The sequence below is a fragment of the Lepisosteus platostomus genome, chromosome 12 (assembly GCF_059453375.1).
Source record: "Lepisosteus platostomus isolate fLepPlt1 chromosome 12, fLepPlt1.hap1, whole genome shotgun sequence".
In the NCBI taxonomy this organism is placed as follows: domain Eukaryota; kingdom Metazoa; phylum Chordata; class Actinopteri; order Semionotiformes; family Lepisosteidae; genus Lepisosteus; species Lepisosteus platostomus.
The window spans coordinates 11,349,752-11,369,166 of NC_142622.1; the positions used below are offsets into that span (position 1 = coordinate 11,349,752).

The 19,415-nt window shown below is 38.5% G+C and overlaps 1 protein-coding gene across 1 annotated transcript in view; it reads left to right on the top strand.

Moving 5' to 3' along the window:
- The window catches only part of sntb1 (syntrophin, basic 1), a 43,309-nt gene extending 24,934 nt beyond the window's left edge, over positions 1-18,375 (top strand). Inside the window, exons 3-7 of the mRNA XM_088600968.1 lie at positions 7,295-7,502; positions 8,714-8,850; positions 10,110-10,306; positions 13,674-13,864; positions 15,508-18,375. Coding sequence (XP_088457094.1) covers positions 7,295-7,502; positions 8,714-8,850; positions 10,110-10,306; positions 13,674-13,864; positions 15,508-15,600 — 826 coding nt within the window. The 3' untranslated portion in view covers positions 15,601-18,375. The remainder of the gene's footprint in view (positions 1-7,294; positions 7,503-8,713; positions 8,851-10,109; positions 10,307-13,673; positions 13,865-15,507) is intronic.
- Positions 18,376-19,415: the final 1,040 nt, after the last annotated feature.

The following is a 19,415-nucleotide window of genomic DNA, read 5'->3' on the forward strand; positions in this document are numbered from 1 at the left end:
AGTGAGATTGAATGTTAGCATTGTTGCACCAATAATAATGAATTCAGGCCAGAATTCCTTTACGTTAATGAACTGCAAATCTAAATGATGTACTTTTTAGCCACTCAGCAGAGTTTTCACATCTCTAATATTTGAAAAGAACCCAGATTTGTATAAATGCTTGATGTTATGCTTTCAAGAACATCATCAACTTTAGAAAAAAAATGGGTGTTAAATGTAGAAAAAATGATTTGAATTCAAACTACAGTAGTACCTTATTATTTAAATTAGAACATTGCTCCATTTTAGTCTAAATGAGAGAGTCCCTGAAAAATTCAGATATACAGATAGAATCCTTATCGGCTTATACCCAGGAATAATGAACATCTTTGTGAGATTTGACTATGATCTTGATATTTCAGACATAGACTTAGAGAAATGTTGTCAGTTTGTTTTTGAGACTCAACAGAGCAGTCGAGATCAGAGTGTAAATTCTAGACTGATAGCCGAAGCACTTATTCACACTTTCGTTTTGCATTATCTATAGAACTCGCAATAAAAATGTCAGTAGGTGGGTAGCAGTCCATATGTCCCTCGGTTCTTATTTTTACCTCCCAAGAGTTTTCATTCTTCTTTGTGAACTGTTTGCCTGTGATCAGAAGGGTTTATCTGAAAAGCCACTTCAGACAGAGAACAGTGAGATAGCTATGGAGTGTAAAATGAAATAACCAAATTGTTCAAGAGAGAAATCCACAGTCGACACAGATCAAAGTGTCATTCTTTTTGAATTCTGCTTTCTTTTTCTCCCTTTAATGTCTATTCCTTGCATACATTTCAAAGCATCTTGAAGGTTGTTTTTTCCCCCCCTGGCTGAAAACCCCTGACTAGCCTTTGAAACTTTTAAATCTGATTGCTTCTCTTTTGGAACAACACTTCTTCCCCTTTTTGTGTCAAAGTACTTTTTTTGTGTCATTTTTCTCGAGTCAGGAGGCTGAGACAAAACCTTTAAATCATGCACCGTTGGAGCCCGATGCTCTCAGTGACTGAGTACATAAAATGACGAGGCACTGCTGGTTGTGTTTTCACAGATTTGTCATTGCTCCTTTCAATGACAGATAAACCTTATTCTGAGGTGACTTGTAACTTAAGATATGATTGTACCACTGCACTTTAGAACTGGAGTTAGAACTGAACGGGTTGGAACTGAAGATTTCAAAAATAGTTTCTCTCAGATGAAGAAGCCACTCACAGGAAACAGCGCAGAGGAGTCACACCACAACTGGCTTGTTACGCTTGAAGATTATTTGGTCCCTAGTCTTTCACTCAGCTTCTCATAACTTATGTTTCTTCTACAGTAAATGACCAAACAGCCCTTCAGGCATTCTGTTATCCACTATGGGCAGAGCCTTTTTCATGATATTGTTATGGTGTGTGATGCTTCAGGTATTCTGATGCTATTTAGTCCATGAGTGTGTATTTTCTAAAGCACTGAGATTCTGCACAGCTTTAATGAATGCAGTAGGACAACAGCATAATTTCTGACTGCCAAAGAATTCAATCCAATTTATATATATATGATGCTTTACAGAACTGCAGTCAATTTATAGATCAATAACACATGGAAACATTCCCCAAAAGTTTACTTTTATCACTTACAGAGTTCTGATAAGTTCCTAACAGATTGTTGTAGGCCTGAATATCTCTGAATATTTTCAATACTTTTTTGTGAGTTCACATTAATTGGTTGTAAACTTGGATGTTACCTGAAGACATAAGGTAGAAGCAGTAGTAGCTTGCTGTCAAGTATTGCTCATGAAATTAGCTGGGAGGTCAAAGTTATACTTTTAACAGAGTTTTAGGGTAGAGCTCACCCATGGACTGATGATCTCCATCACTTTGTACTTCTGTACAACCTACAGTGTGAATTCCAGTGCCTGTGCTCTCCTAAGAGTATAAGAACATAAGAAAAAATGTTCCTTAATCTCCAATCTTTTATCTCCTATCTTTCACTAGGACTAAATAGTGGTGGTGTCGGGCATGTACAGCTGTAGACAGGAGTTTGCATGTCCTTTTGTTTTTTTTTTCCCAATGCAAAATGATGCATTTTACACTTATATTGTTGCCACCTGGAAAATTTGGGTAAGTTGTCTATTTACTATACAAATTCTTCACATACTCTACATTGTTGATTAAAGTACAAAAATCAGTGCAAAATAGGAGAATTCGCTTTATTAAAGGAAAAGGTTTAAAAATCCTTTTCAAATCACCTTATTGTATTTTCAAATCTTTTATCATTTTTAAAAGAGCATTTGTGGTTCAACAACAGGCTGTGATGATGTTTGTTTAAACATGCTTTCCAAATATTTCACACGGTACTCTGTAGAAAAGTCGAGAGCTACAGGTAGATTCTTTTTTACACGTGCATCCACACGGTGCTCAAATTCTGCCTTCGTCATTCGGGGTGGGGGCTTTTTTCTTTTTAAATAAGGAACCAATTTATTGGTAGTTCTTTTAATAGGAACACCATTTGCCAATAGAGTTTTGCTAAGTTTAACAAGGGGAATGGCATTTAGCCCTTTACCCCCCTCAATTTGAGTGCAACATCCACATTTTCTAGGTAGTGGTGTCATTGTGAAGGAAGGCTTTACCCGTTGTAAATGTTAGTGAACTTTGCAAACTTTTGTGGAGGATCTCATATAGCCTTACTGGTTATTATATTTTATCCCCCTCAAAGGATTCACATATTAATCTTCCTGTGGCACAGTCTAGAGAACCCAGACTTCTTTTATCTCCTAAGTTGGATTGCTTGCAAGACATTTACATACTTGCTTTGAAAAGAGATCCTGAAGTGCAAAATTTACAACCTGCTTTGCACGCAGGTCTGAAAAGCATAGATTCTTGGCCTGAGTCATGTCTCCACAGTGCTCATTCATCCCTTGTTACCTTCTGCTTGTCATTTTCTACATCCTCTCCGAATAACCAGGATTTGTACAAGTCTAAGGGGTAATTTAAGGAGATTGCCCTAGAGCTTGAAGGCTTTCTGATTCTGATTCTGATTTTTCTGTTTTTTTATGTGTTTTGCAATGTTAAATGTTGTATTTGTCACGCCCTCCACAGCCGGAGGGCGCTCCTGCTCTGTCCTGTTCCTGGTTTCCCTGTGCTTTCCTTGTACTTCCGGTGTGTCTGGTGTCTGGGGCTTTATATTTCCGGGTGTCTCCTTCCTCCTTGCTTGGCATTGGGATCGGTTGTCGAGAGGCTCGCCTCACCAGGTCGCCCCATGTCCGCTTCCTAAGGGCGTATGTCTCACCCTGACTCCACCCGAAACCTTGATTCCGGACGAACCCTCTCGTTCACTCCGTTCCTGCCGCCACTCATAGGGTCCTACTGTCTCAACGGTCTCTCCACAGGTAGCCCCCGGCTTCCGTGACAGAAAGCTGAGCCAAAACTGGACCCTGCGAGTGGTCTCCTGGCCACCCTGGCTTCTGTTCCCTGTCTCCCTTTACTTCTTTCCCTGGCTTTTGTTTTTCTGGCCACCCTGGCTTCAGGTCCTAGTCTCTCTTGTCCTTTTTCCAGGCTTCTGTTTTCCCGGCCGTGCTGGCTTCTGGTTCCCTGGTCTCCCTAGTTTTGTTATTGTTGTTTGTCCCCCTGTTCCATCAGGGGTTATTTTTTTTCCGTGTGAGTTTGTTTTTCTGTGTTCTGTCTGCCCGGGCTCCCACGCCCGCTCCCATGGTCATTGTCTCCCTATATGTTGTCAGTCATTTTTATGTGTTTTTGTTCCCCTATTCTGTCGGGGCTTATTTTTTGCTTTTTGTGCTTTGTTACATGTTTTGTCTGTTTTTTTTGTGGTCTTGCTCCCCCGGAGCTTTACTCACCCCCTCCGCCCAATAAAGGTTTTTTTACCCCGGAGGAGCCGTAGACTCCCGGAGGTTTCCTTTCAGTTAAGTTAGGTTTTTCCTCCTCCCAGTGCTGTGCAGCTTATGTATTTTTTGGGGCATCAGGACCCGCCCCTGAGGGGGTCTCTCCTTCCTCCTCACTCGGCATTGGGATAGGTTGTCGAGAGGCTCGCCTGACCAGGTCACCCCACATCCGCTGCATGGGGGCTAATGTCTCACCCTGACTCCACCCGATACCTTGAGCCCGGACGAACCCTCTTGTTCGCTATGTTCCTGCCACTACGCATAGGGTCCTAACGTCTCAATGGTCTCTCTCCACAGCTAGCCCCTGGCTTCCGTGACAGTATTTGAGCAAATATTGGGGTATGTTTTAAAATTAGTTAGGGAACTACAGGTCTTAAAGACATTGTTTTGTTTATAGGAAAAATTTAACAACTTTCTAATGCATCTTTACCCTTATAGTTGATCTAGGTAACCTTTAGCACATCTTGTTTGTAAAGCACTACCCTCAGAAGTAATCCTTATAATTATAATTTCAATGATAACATTTCAACAGGATAAACCAAATTTAAAAAGTGTCAATATCTTTTTTTACAATCTGTTCATTTGACTTTAGAAACAGACTAGCTTCTGCTCTTTGGATTTTTTTGACATTGCATTTTTTTTAAATGCCTAAATAAGTATTAGAATATTTCTGGGTTTTAAAATATATGCTCTGGTCAATTGCATGTTGTTTTTTATTATTAAAGTATCAAGAAGGTAAACCTTTTTAGCTTTTTTTTACATACTTCCCTTTGTCGAACCTACAGTAATTCCATGTAAATTTGAAGATAAAACAGAAACAAGAGCACGGAGTAATAAAGAAGACACTTAATAGCATATGAGATAAGTTACAAATAAATAGCAAGAGATGGTACAAACTGCTGCTCTTTTAAGCAGTTTGCTTTGGAGTCTACAATTACAATTAACAAGCTCCCTAACAGGCTAAGGAAAATTATATAACGCATTCAGAACATTCTCCCAATCCATCTCTCAGGCCTTTTATCTAACAGTGCATGTACAGTAGTCCATCATAATCATGTATAATGGCTCATCTGAGAAAAAAATAAACAGTTCTTTGAGGCATCCATGTCACCCAAAAAAAGGGGAGACCATTTCTTTCATCTTTCTCACCTTTTAGTTTATTTTTCTCCCTCCAGTGTGTGTCAGTATTAGGTTTATACTCCACTAAAAATTACAGCCATTATCTTTGTGTATCTATTCAAGACCCCATTTATTAAATGTTCCTGCATGATTTTCACTGCATGGTTTTTGCATCTGGTTGTATGGAAATACCCTAAAACAGCTAATTTATCAAAGTCTTTCACCATCATCTTTGGGCTTTGTGTGTTCTATAAATAAGGAAAACATCTGGAATGTCATTTCCCAAAAAGGTATACTGTAGCTGGAAAGCTTTGATAAAACTGGCACCAACTGGTTTATTTTAAAGGATTGCTTTCTAAATTGGGTGGAGGAATCTTGTATGGGCAGAAACTTAATCACAAGGCCAAGACTGGATGGCCTTTTTTACTTTATGTTATAAACAATTTTTTGGACCCCTTTTAGGAATCATCTCTAAAACCCAGCACTTGTTCTACATCTTTTTTCCACTGAAGTCTCATTTTTTTGTGATTTTCTATTTTTAACTAAGAAGAGCACCTGGAACTGATATACCGTGTTGTATATTAAGCATTTTTTCCACTCCAAGTCACAGAAATGCCTGGATGGTTAAATAGTGACAGGGTTCGTTGCAAACGTATCAACGTCTTGTGGAATAAGATTTCTGACTTGCTTAGAAAATATGGATTTGTCCAGGTCACCCATATTTTTTAACAATTAAAAATTAGCTCATTATACCAGACAAGTTGCCAGTTCCTATGAAAGATTAAAAAAAGACCTACTTTACAGTAAGATGCCATTTAACCTTAATTTTCTTATTGCATCACTTCTAAGTAACAAAGAGCATAGTTAAGAGGTGAATACTGAAAATGTGTAATTAGGTGTGCACCACAGGAATTTCTGTCAGGACAGCACTCCTCTTAATTGATCTCAGTAACCTGGGTTTGTATTTCAATAACCTGGGAGGCATGGTGGTAGACTGGTAAGTGTTGTTTATTTGTAGCTCTGGGGTCCTGGGTTTAATTCAGGACCTGGGGTGCTGTCTGGACTGGGCTCTCCAATTTACTGGTACTGTATGTTAATTAGTTTCTGGGAAAATTGGCCCTGGAGTGAGTGTGTGTGCGTGTCTATGTGTACTCTGCGATGGACTAGCGTCCCATCTAGGGTGTATCCTGCCTTTGCACTCGGTGCTTGATGGGATATTATCTGACTCCCCCACAACCCTGAACTGGTTGAAGTGCTTCGAAAATGAATGGATGGACCTGAATTCTGGAATTTCCAAATTTACCAGATGACACCAAAATAGGAGGAAACTGTAGATGCAGCGAGAGAAACTATTAGAGAGAAATATTAACATTGCACAATGCACTACTAACAGTTTTGAAAATATTCTTCACAGTTGCAGTCCCTGTGTTATAAAGAAAGATGTTGCTGCTGGTAAATCACTCAAGAGAAGAGCAACAATATACTGTACATTCTGAGACAGTGGAACGTCATATTCTGACAGGCAGAATCTTTTTTAGTTTGTACAGAATACAGAATAATATGAGGGGTCATAATTCGGCTATTCAAAATCCTCCAAAAATGGATTTCTTCAGGTTCGACAGCGAACAAAAAGCAAATGGAAACTAGAACTCTAAAAAGGCTTTTAACATAGAGGAAAGAGGCAAAGTGTTATTCATAAAGCTCCCTTTGTTTGCTTCCTGACTGTGTTATCAAAGCAGATACCCTGGCTTCTTTCAAGAAAGAGCTGGATGAGATCCTTTGATCAATTAGCTACAAGCAACCAAATGAGATAGATGAGCCAAAATATCATATCTATTTTGCGGCCTTTCTCGTGTTTCTTTCGTATTTTTGGGTCCTGGACTCAGAGGTTTTTTAAGTAACATGTCTTAAACAGGTTGGAGAAGGTGTTGAAGAGATTCCGCTGACCCGACAAGGAGCTGATTTAGGATATTGAAAGCTGGGCTGCAATGAAAACCTGCTGACGTACTGTCATTCCAAGATGAAGACTGGACATTGCTGATGTAAAGGAAAAGACTTTCTTGCACAGTTGTGCTGTGCAATGAAAGCACTAATCTTTCACTGCAGAATGATTGTTTGCAATAAATACTTGCAAAACTGGAATAAGATCTTGTATAGCCAGTCTGGCCAGGCCTTAGCAGGACCTTAGATTTTAGAAGTGAAAATTGATTTTCCTTTTTTACATGCTGCACTTTCAGCACTGATGAATAAATAATCTTTTGTAATATCTTCTCTTGCAGGCAGTTCGAACTTCACTCCCCTGATGCCAAGCACACTGTGGTCTTGCGATGCAAGGATACGGCTACAGTGCAGGCCTGGTTTAGTGTGGTGCAGTCCACTGCTGCACAGTTTGTTTCCAAGGCGATAGCAGAGGTCAAAGAGCAGACAGGAAGAACAGGGATTGCTGGGAGTAGAGAAATCTGCCACCTTGGTTGGCTTGCAGAAAAAGTAAGAAATTCCTGTATTTCTCTGGCAATTATCAACATATTACCTGATCATATCATTTGTAGGGTATGGGGCACAGTTGAGAAGGTAATTAATTTTGAAAGTATTGTGCAATCTACAGCTTCACCAATGTAATATAAAACTGTAATTGTGCAAATTACCACCCTTCAGTATGCGGCAGAGGATAGCAGAAGATGTTAATCAGTGTGTGATTAACACAAAAATGTACATACCTGTCAACCCCTTAACGGTTCACACCACTGAGACCTGTGCTGAAGAATTTGGGATTAGTTAGGATTAGGGATTTATTCAAATGCAAATTGGGGTAGTCCTATTTAAAAGTGAAGTTGGAGATGGGGTTCATGGTCCTCCTTGTAGCTTTGCCCTGCTCAGAGGTGAGGGAGATGTCTCAGTATTCTCTCTATTATTCACATAGTCAAGAATAACAACCAGATCACTTGACTGTAATTTTATCATTTAGCATTCTAAATATTATATCTGTTGCCTTTATTTTTTTGGTAGGTTTTCATCTGAGGTTGAAAGATTGAGACTGATTTGTTTTTTAATTAAAGGTAGAAAGAATTCCATGTTCAGTATGAAAGTGTTTACAGGTAGTATGCAGGCTGAAGGTTCATAAGGTTCATTTGTTCTTCTAGAAATACAAGAAATCTTCCTCCTTTAGTGAATCTGTGACTCTTCGTGAAGGAATAAAATGCCCTTTTGTTCCAAACATTTAACAAGAGAGCACCATCAATAAATTGTTCTGACATAGTACCGAGGGATACAGAATGACGTTTTCTTCATGGCTGTGCTGTTTCTTGAAATCCTCTTTTCATCACTCTCTCATTTTGCAAGTCATGGCATTGATCGCTAATGAACAAGAAGACCTTGTTTTTGGCAATATGAAGTGCCACTTCTCTGGATTTAATGAGGTCCTCACTTAAAGTCTCTTATTACTTAGTGTGTTAAACGTCTCTTCATGATGAATAGCTTTAAACAGGAGAGCCTTCAATTTTGTGAACTGCCAGTCCACTGGCTTACTACCATTCCTGTGAAACAACCATAGCTTTCAACAAGTGTTTATCTGAGGATCTCCAGGGTATGGGGCTCTCCAGGCTTTAATGTCTTTGTGTACTGCAGTAAAATCAGTTTGGTTTCCTGTCATCTCTCCATTATACTCCCTGTTAGATTGTACAGATTCTTTTCTTCTTTAGACAGAAAATGAGAAGCAACGCTGGAAGCCAGTCTTGGTGGTTGTGACAGAGAAGGATCTTCTCCTGTACGACAGCATGCCAAGGATGAAAGAGGCCTGGTTCAGCCCTGCACACACTTACCCTTTGCTTGCGACAAGGTGTGATAGATCAGTCGCACAAGCCATGTTCACAGTATGAGCCGAGTAGCAACATGAGTGATGTGTGTTACGTTGGGAAGTCCGGACATAATCTAACATACGAAAGGAGTTCCCTTTCGGATGTGAGATCTAAAATGCAGGTAGTATTTGCTGTGGAGTGTTAAAGGTAGTATCACCCTATAGAGCAAGAAATGCTTGTGAGATTATGTTGAACATTTAAGATTTTAGAATTGTGTTATAACCAATCTTGCTGAGATCATATTCATCTTAAGGATGAAGGAGACTGTGGTGGTGATAATGTTTTAAGTTTATTTAAGTAGAAGAATGGAGCCCTTCCAGCAGTTATTGCTCAGGTTAAATACCAGCTGTCAGCTCTACAAATCAGGCACAACATGGGCCTCAGGCTTGTTAGTCAACTGGTCCATGTTATACCTGTATTTTGGCACTTGACAAACATTCAGAGGTGCTGGATCCATGTAATAAGAATTTCTACTATCAGTTAAATGGACCATCCAGACAGTTACTCTGGCACCTTAGCTGAAGGGTTTGAAGATAAGGCCATGTGCCAGAGGTATGGAATACTGTACATAACAGGTTTCTAAGCAGGGATGTACCGATTAGAATATAATGTTGACCGCTAGTTAGGCCAGTTACAAAAGTATGCTATTGGGACAAAGTTCAAAGAATAAAAACAATCAGGAATTTTCTTTTATCATGAAAGTTTTGTTAAGGTGCTGCAGTATCTTGATGGCAAGAAATACAATTTGTATGTTTAATGAGCTCTGCTATCATTACATTTCTTCAATTTACTAATTCAATCCAATATCACTATTGAGTGATGTAAAACATGTTATACAGACTGTCATGTTAACACCATAATTTAATGTAAGTAAATATGCCACAACAAATACTGTATATGCTATTTTGGACTGTCAGTGTCAGTTGTGAAGAATCTTTAGATTCTTTAGAATCTTTAGCAGGAGCTAACGTACAGTTTTTTTTACTTTTGATATCAGTTTAACATGACTTTATTGTCAAGTCAGCAATGCTCTTATAGCACTAAAAACAGGGAGTGTTCTCCTTTGGCTATTATTTCCTGGAAATTTCTAATTGTCTATCTTGTCCTATTTGATATTTTCGGCTCTGACAAAAGCTATTGTATCTCAGAATTTCTATAAACATTCCCATAAAAGCTATAGAGGCATATGTTCTATGTATTGACTGAGTTTTTAACCTTTACTATGTGCTTACATTCTTAGGCTTGTCCACTCTGGTCCTGACAAAGGGTCTCCTAAGCCAGGGCTGGAGCTCTCTTTTGCTACAAGGACTGGCACCAGACAGGGCATTGAATCTCATCTCTTCAGAGCAGAGACCGGCAAGGACTTGTCCATGTGGACGAGGCACATTGTCAATGGCTGCCACAATTCTGCTGAGCTCATTAGAGAGGTCACAACCAGTGAGTACCAACATACCGTAAAACCTTATAGCCACATCCTTGAAGATCTGAGTTTCTTACACATGATTTGTGTACTCTCAGCACTACTAGGGGTGTAGGGCAAACTTATATGAGGTGTAAAACAATTATGGAGCAGTTGCCCTTGATTGTGTTATTTGTGAATAGGTGATTGAGATTTGTGAAAATTTGACAGGTCAAAATTGATGTACTGTATGCTTCTGTAATGTAAACAAGGAAGAAGCAATGAATGGAAAGCTACGGAAGTCTATCAGAGTCACAATTTATTTGCGTTTAAACAAGAACCTTTTTGTGTTTATACAAGATAACATTGCAAGTTAAAAGGATATACTGCCCAGATCATTCACAATCGCACTGTGTGGTCACACTGGTTTTAAGAGTCTGTTTTAACAGTGGGATATTTTGTCATTTGTATTTCAGCATTTGATATTATGTATTGTGCCGTTGAGAAACAGTGTGTAACCTTATGAATGGAGACTATGAGCCTTATTTCAATAATGACCTCCTGGAAACTGTGAACAAATTCAACTTAGATGGATACAATGTTTGTCTGTATTGAATAAATTCTCAAAATGTAGAGAAACACATGTACTCAGGTGCTAGTATGTATATAACTAAATGTATTTACTGTATTTCCAGAACCACAATTCTGTTTCACTGTTTCCCTACTGTAATTGTTCAGACTCATTATGTTCCAAAAGTTGTTCGTCTAAAATTTCTGTATGGCAAAAACACAATTATGCTTGTGATAATAAGGCTGTGATTTTCACTGGGGGGAAGACAAAATGCTGTGAAATTGGTCTGCTCTTTGTTGTTACAAGAGGGCTTTCATTCTCTGAAAGGAACCCTTTTTTCTGGAACGCACATTTTCTGAGAAAGAACACTCTTTGTATGTTTGTCCCTGGTGGCCCTTACAAAGGCATGCCGGAGTCTAAATGGAACAATCATTAACCACTTTGCTTTTCTCTGCTGGTTTGCTGTGTAACCTGAAATGTTTTTCACTTGCCTTCAGCTTGCCCTTTAAAAGCAAGCAGGCACAATCAGTACATTGCTTTCAGGCTTTAGGAGCGCTCTATCATGTACTTTTATTATTTTGTTCCTAGCAAGGTGAAGTAAAAGACTATTAAGAAGTTTTTTGGAAAACCAGCCCTTTTTGTATGCCTCTCCCCCAAAACAAACATTGACATTACGCTTTTTAAAATTGCTTATAGCACCTCCCAAGGGATCCAAAGAACTTTACGTACAGGAGGGGATCCACTTTAATGACCACCAAAGTGCAGCCCCCACTTCTGATGTGCTGCGGCCAATTTCAGCAGGTGGAGAAGTGAGAAATCTCTTCACCGATTGAGGGAATTTTACCTCTACCTAATTGTGTCATCCACCCACTCAAACCAACCTCCTGTAACGCATATCTTGGGAACTCATAAGTTTGAAAAAAAAAACCCAAAATGGACCAGCTTTTGAGTCTGTGCTCCAGTGGTTTGGTGTTGTTTCAAGAAAGTTACTGGAGCTCATCTGGAACTTAGCCAGACTCAGGCTTGCTTTCACTCGTGGCAGGAAAAAAAAATCATTGCAAATAAGTGCCAAGGGTTGTAAATTACCATCAAGAAAAGTGGTTGTTATAGCAACGGAACCTGAACTGCCTTCTTTAAGGAGACTCCAATGTTTTGCCACTTGTGGTTGCGGTTGAAAGGAAAGGTTGTTTGTAACATACTGAAAGAGCCTGTGTGATAGTCGACCTTGGTGGGAATTCATAGATAGGCCTAAAAATCAAAAGCCACAGTTTGGGCATCTTATTCAGACAGTGAAAAACATGACCCGAGGAGATGGAGGTTACAGTGGCACAGCAAAGTACTGCTGGCAAAACCGTTAGATTTATTAACACAGTAAATCATGAGACTGAGTTGTTATTCCAACTGTACCTCTTTCTTACCACCCCCTTTAAGTGTTATTTATACGTGTGTATGGTAGTGTGTTTGTGTAGTATGCCTTAAGGCCGTTTTTGAGTGTAATGCATCAAAGAGGCACTGTAAGTTTTATTGCTATTTATTCTGGTTTTATTTTTAGTCATGTATTTTCTTGATTCTCATGTTTTATTTTTTTCCTTTACCATTTTTTTTTCTGAGGCATTTTATCTTGATTTAAATGAAGAAGATGGTGACATATTCAGCATTCACAATGCCCAATTCATGTATACAATTTATTCAGTTTTCCATTTTGCTATAAAAAGTCCGGCTATCAGACTAAGAAAGATTAAGAGTTTTCTTATTCTTGTTTGTATGGCTATATTTACTTATTTGCTTTTACCTTTGATTGACGGAATGTGGACAGTAAGGTGAAAATAATACTACAGATGGTTAGTGTTTAAAATTAGCTATAACCCTGCTAGTTTAGACCGGAATGTGAACCTTAAGTAATATTTACAGCCCATTGTGAAGGCAGAGAATTACAGTATGTAATCTTTCTTGTGAAGTGGGAGCCATTTGTTTCAGACACCTTGAATATAGAACCAAGGATAATTCAGCAACTTAATTGAAAATATTCAAGAAATACTCCTCAAAATAAAATGTAGAGTTTCAGAACATCAGAAGAATCCCAAAATAAATATCCCCTGTTGTTTGATTTACTCAACTCCTTGTTAAGTTTCCTTCACTGAATTTCTGAACATGTATAACGTGTAATCTTAAAAACATCCATCAGTTAATTGTTAGAGATGCTGTGTGTAGGGTGCTGTCCTCTTCAGCTGTTACATAACACAGTGTACTGAAGTCATCTTTACAAACAGAAAAACAGAATAGGACTCTGTCTGTTAAGAAAAGCAAACAAGTAATGTAATTGAATTATCAATGCACAATTTGCAAAGCTCAGCTCTTTAACAGCCGGACCAAATGTAATATAGATATTTGCTTTTCAGCACACTGATTCTCCAGCAACACAGGGGGAAAAAAGCCCAACATATTAGATCATATTTAATGTGTACAGCAAGAGAGAACAGGAAAAATTATATCAGGCAGATCTGCAGAGCAGAGAAACCAGATAAGGACAGTATCAAAGTGTATAATGATTCTCAGCTATTGTCTGGAGCCTCGCCTGAAATTCTTAATAACAGTAGTAGTCCTAAAATGCAGCTGTAGTGGGGGAGCTATGTCCACTTTGGTTCACATCTTGCATATGGCTTTTGAACTGTGAATTTATAGCCATTTGTGGTGCTTATGTAAAGGCAGATTGGTCAGGGGAAAACATCAATACAGTTTTCCTCCTTGTGCCAAACTATTCCACATGAGTCCCCAGACCACAGACAAGTAGTTGACTAACATAACAGCTCTGCTTTGTTGTTGTCTGTTTTCAGGCTGCGTGTACAAGAACCAGGAGTGCCGCCTGACCATTCACTATGAGCAGGGCTTCTCTGTGTGTGCGGAGCTGGACAATGGCTCCTCATTAAAACCACTGTTTCGTTACCCCTTCGAGAAGCTGAAAATGTCCTCCGACGACGGTGTGAGGATGCTTTACTTAGATTTTGGTGGCAAGGAAGGTGACATTGTAAGTATTTGGCTCCCCTTTCCAGTTTGTTATTTTGTCAGATTCAGTTTGGGATTCATTTTGCGTGTTTTCTGCAGAAGAACACCAAAATATTTAGATATTTTGGCAAATATTGGCAAACCACAAAATCATTCAGTAGACAAAACATATTTGAATTTATATTTAAACCTAGATTTATAGATTTAAATATAACTTAAAACTAGAATCTATATTTAAAATATTTTTTAGAGAAACATTTGATTTTTGTGCATTATCAACAAAACTTATCCAGAAAAGCAATTTATTGTATGAAATGTGGGTTTAAAATGCTTCACCAGGACCTATAAGCTGATTTTCAGAACACTCGTTTCAATATTTCATTGTCTTAAAGAAGTCTAATATTCTATAATGTGCTTGTGATAGTGGTAGTTTTAATAATGATGGTTATTGATAGTTTTTAATAATTGTTTAGAAAAGCAGATAGTATACCGAGAATAGATGCCACCAAAATAACTAGTTTGACACCACCAGCCACAGTGCCTTGCAGAAATATTCAGACCCTGAAAAGTCATGATAGCACAAGTATTCAGACCTTTTAATGTGGTAAATCTAAATTGATGTCTGTACACAAAAATATGTAAATAGGCCACACAAGTAACCGAGTGACCTCTGTCTGTGTACAATAATACTATTAATAGCTGGAAGAGTTACAGAGCTCACTGGATGAAATGGAAGAAAATATCCCAAAATTCTGGTCACTCCACAGAGGGGCATTATATTATAATACCATATATATATAATATTAAATGTATAATATTAGATTATAATGTAATAGCATTATATTATAATTCTGCTTCTGAGAAATTTGGAAGCTTGTGAAATCTGATGAGAACGTATATAGAGCAAATTACTTGCAAATCTTAGAGGAAATCCTACTTCAGACTTCCAACTAGGATAAAAATTAGCCTTTACACAAGGCAATGACCCAAAGCACAAGGCCAAAGCTACACTTGAGTGTCTTAAGAATAAGAAAGTGAATGTCCTTGAGTGGCCCAATAAAAGTCAAGGCTTCAATCCTATTGAGAATCTGTGAAAACACTGCTATCCATAAGCGATCTCCAGTTGAAGAATGGGTGAATAGTGCACCAAACCAGTGTGCAAAGTTGATAAAACGAAACCAAAAAGACCTGTAGCTGTAATTGCTGCCAAAGGTGGTTCCACCAAAATTCTGCATATTTACAAAACCAACTCATATCAGTGTTTTCTTTTTAGTTTTGACATTTACAGTCGTTTACTGTAAGTTCTCTTATCCTTCGAAGTCTTTTGTTTGTGTATGTGCAAACATCATTTTGTAATTTCACCATAGGAGGTCTGTATATTTTTGCAAAACACTGTACATGATGGGAACAAGGAAAGGTTAAACCAATACTAAAAAGTAGAAAGAAGAAACAGTGTTTCAGCTGTTGAGCATTCTTCAGGTGAGAGCAGAAGGTGTGTATTTTCTTTCTGCTTTTCAGTGTGGGTTTAACCTTTATTTGCTCAGCTAAAGCCTAAGTCCTCTGACCCAGCTCCCCTTTCCAACTGTTAATGATATCCAGTTTGAATGTGGATTCAAATATGAATGCCACTTGGGGATTTATTTATCTTCTTGTTTATTTTTTCAGCAGCTGGACCTTCATTCTTGTCCGAAGCCCATCGTTTTCATCCTTCATTCCTTCCTCTCAGCAAAGATTGCAAGGCTTGGCTTAGTAGCATGAAAGAGAGCCAATGTGGACTGTTGTCTCATCAGAGTAACTGTGAAGTAAAGTACATCACTTGGGAAATAGAAGGCTCAAAGTCACTGCATACCAAACAACTGATCTCCGGTGGTGTCGTAACATCTACAATTCAAACGCCCACAATTCAAAATGGATTGTGTTCCAAACATTAGATTACTTAAAAATCTATTCAAAGAAAACAAATACAACACACAAACATTGTTCACGTTGAAAATTTTCTTTATTGCTTGAAAAGTATTTTTTAAAAGAAGACGTCTTTATGGTCTATCACCATGTCAAAGGAAGGAAATTGTAACACTAGTCAGTTCTACTGGAATTATTTTTTAGCAATCATTCTGCTATGACACGTTTTTGGTCAATTTTGAGCACTAACCGTAATTTGTGATACTAGTGAGGCTAAAAACGAATTTAACTTTGTATGCTATCTCAAGCTTCAGCAAACAATTGTTACATTATCGGCAGCTAATATGAAACAAGAAGGTAATTTTTTTCTTTATTAATACGCTTAAATTATAATTGAAAGATTTATGTTTTCCACCTATTTACTGTGTTTCCTAGAGAACTGCACCGCCTTATATGTACTGTAAAGAATAATATAGCTCAGTTTTAGTTTAATTAAAGTTAACCTCTTGTGCTACCCCTTTACCAAGAAGCCTTTGTGACTGAGAATCTTCTTTTTCCAGTCCCCGGAAAGAGCCAGCATTGTTCTGGCACTTTGGGGAATTGTACAGGTAAGGGGTGCACGCTGTATCTGAATTTCTGAAAGTCCTGTGTTAGAAAGCTTCTGTGAAATTGTAAATATTCCACTAGCAGGATATAAGCTCGTTCTTTCCAATTAAAAGGGGGGAATCATGACAATTTACTCTTTCATTTAAAAAGCAGTCCAAAGTCAGCCATGCATGTTCTGGTGTGAACTACCCCATGTTGTTCATGAGAAATTTACAAGGAAAAGCCATAGTTAGGAAAGGACAAAAGGATGTTGAACATCTTCGCTGCACCAACCAAGTTTTAAATGTTAGCTTGTCATGTGATGGCTTCCCCAGCACTTTAAAAGCATCATGCATATGTTCTGCAGTTGCTGTAGTAATGACTGAAATAACTTTGGCCAATTAAAGAATTTTATGTTAATTAGAAGGTAGTTACTACTGAACGTTTTATGAATCTTTGTTAACGTGCCATTTCATCAAAGGATTTGAAAAGAAACAAATGATGCAGTTTATGAGAGATTTATTGTTTATGTGGGATTACATTTGAACACTTGGGAAGGTTTCTAGGTAATCAGCAATTACTGTTGGCAGCCAGTTGAGTTTGTTGTGGGGAGCAGGTGTTGGCAATACTCTGTACCAGTTTTGGGAGCCATTAGTGGTCCAGAACCTTAACCACAGTGGGAATTGCAATGGATCTTGGGTGTTTGATTTACCTGCGCTCTCACCAGAGTGTGTCTCTAGCCGTAGTCGTGAGGACCTGATGTATCTGATTCAGCTTCATGCACTTGTCTGACAGTGCCTATTGTGTATGTGATGTCAACACACATCGCAAACAGGCCGAAATCAAGCACTAAGATAAACACTTGAAAGCACAATAAAATGTGTATAGCATTTAAAATGAACACAAATGTGCCTTTCAGCTTTCAGCCTTGATTCCAGTTTCCAAAAGAAGTCCACAGCCTGCTGGTGCCCATCAAGGTCTAATGAATGTGACTATTAAACATGCATAATATGTCATGGCTGACACAGACAGTACCCTACACCTCTCACCCCTGAGCATTGACGTGTGCTGTTTTTACACACGGTTTTATTAAACTGAAATCAATAAGAGTTTTCCCCATACACTAAAGTGGTGCAATTTTATCTACAACTCAAGATGTGTGGTGAGATTTAAGTAGCAACACAGCTTCTTCATCAAATGAAGACAAAGGCCACCACCTTAAGCAGTCCTTTCAGTTGTATCAGTAATTTAGCATTACTTTCCTTTCAGTGGTAGCTGAATCATGATGTCTTTATAACTAGAAACTACATAAATACAACATGCGTATCCCACCTGTGCAGCAATGGAATGGTAAACAATACAGATTATTATGGTGAACAGTGTTTCCATCTGTAAAAGTTTAAACCAAGGGTTTTCAATCCTGGTTCTGGAGGACTGTTGTGTTTGCAAGTTTGCCAGTTCTCTTTAGAGCACCGGCACTTCGAGCTCCAGGAAGCTGTTAAACTGCTCAGGTTGAGACAAAAGGAAGCTGATTCAGGTTAAGGACCTTGTTCTGATTAACAGCTTTTCTCAATTTATCAGGTGCTGGGTCTCTGAAGTGGACCTGAAAACACACTAGCGCCTCAGGACCAGGACTGGGGAGCCTTGTTGTAACTACTTCCAGTGAATTCCTTACAGATTCCTGGATTGTACAATGGAATTAGATTCTTTAAAGTGTTACAGAAAATGTTTTACATAAGGTATGATAGCTTCTTTTCCAGCAATAGTGCCATGTAATGAGTTTCTTTCCATACAGCAACACTAAATTGTTGTATATGTCATGATCAACCAGCCAGCTCTTTGGTCTGTTAAAAATCAATGCATAATCATGCCTAAATCTCCTGTTGTACAAAAAAAGAAAAGATCTTAGTTTTTGAATTGCAACCACTTGAATGTAAATTATAGCTGACAGGTTTTAAGATTTACTGTGTAAAACTAACGCTACTGTCATAGATTTGTTGATCAAGTTAGTTTTTTAAAATAAAACTAAACATTGTTATCCATTGACTGCTGTGGTTTAAACATACTCTTATTGCCTTTTCCTTGTCTAAAAAATGATCTGTGGGCAAACATTTCTGCACTGTATATCTTGAACCTGGTAGCATCCATTAAAGAGGTACTACTATATGAAGGAAAAAGGGGGAGACCATTTGGAGGGTTACCAGGTGTCACTTATCAAGTGCGATATGCATGGGAATGTCATCTTGAGCTAAACTCCTTAAAAATGTCACAGACTGCACAAATCTCTCTCCTGGGAAGTAAAAAAAGGTTGCAAGGGAAACCATTCTTTGCGACTTGTCATTCAGCCCATATTGCTTCTTGAGGGATTGTGCAGTGTCACCTTCAGTTATGTGGCTTCTTGTTTTCTGCCTTGATAAAAAGGAGTCATCTAGGCTTCCAAGTGGCTCACATAGTAAAGGTGCCCCCTCTGCAAGGAGACTAAGCTCTCTGGTGCAGATGTTGCTAGCTGACAGACATTGGGGTTTCCCAAGCGGCAGCACATACAGTAATTGTCTCATTGACACCAGGGGATTTACTCAACCAGGGCACTCTGAGCTCCCAGCAAAATACCAACCCCTATGAATCCCCATGTGCCTGCAGTCTTGCTGTAAAGTCAGTAAGGGGTATATACACCTCCCCGTTCTGCACCTCCAGGTCTTTGGAGAGGTCAAAAGATGAAAGGCTGAATTCGGGAGCAGGCTGGAGAAACCTGTGCATTTCCTCATCCTCCTTATGTGTGTACAGAGGTTGTCACTGTGAGCAGTGTGAAGGCATTAAAATAATAAGCATTTAAAAAAAACAACAACAAAGGAGTCATTAACCATTTCAACCATTATATTTTGTCTGCTTCTGTTGCCTCATACCTCCTTGTCACTTTATGTTCTTAGACACAAAAAAATCTTACACAAAAGGTGCTCTTTTACATTTATTAGCTATTCAGTGCAGTGGGTATCTGGAAAGTGGGCAGGAAAATCATTTCTTGATCCTATTCCAGGAAAACAGATGCTGTTCAAATGTTTGTTTTTGCTTGCCAAAATAACAATGTT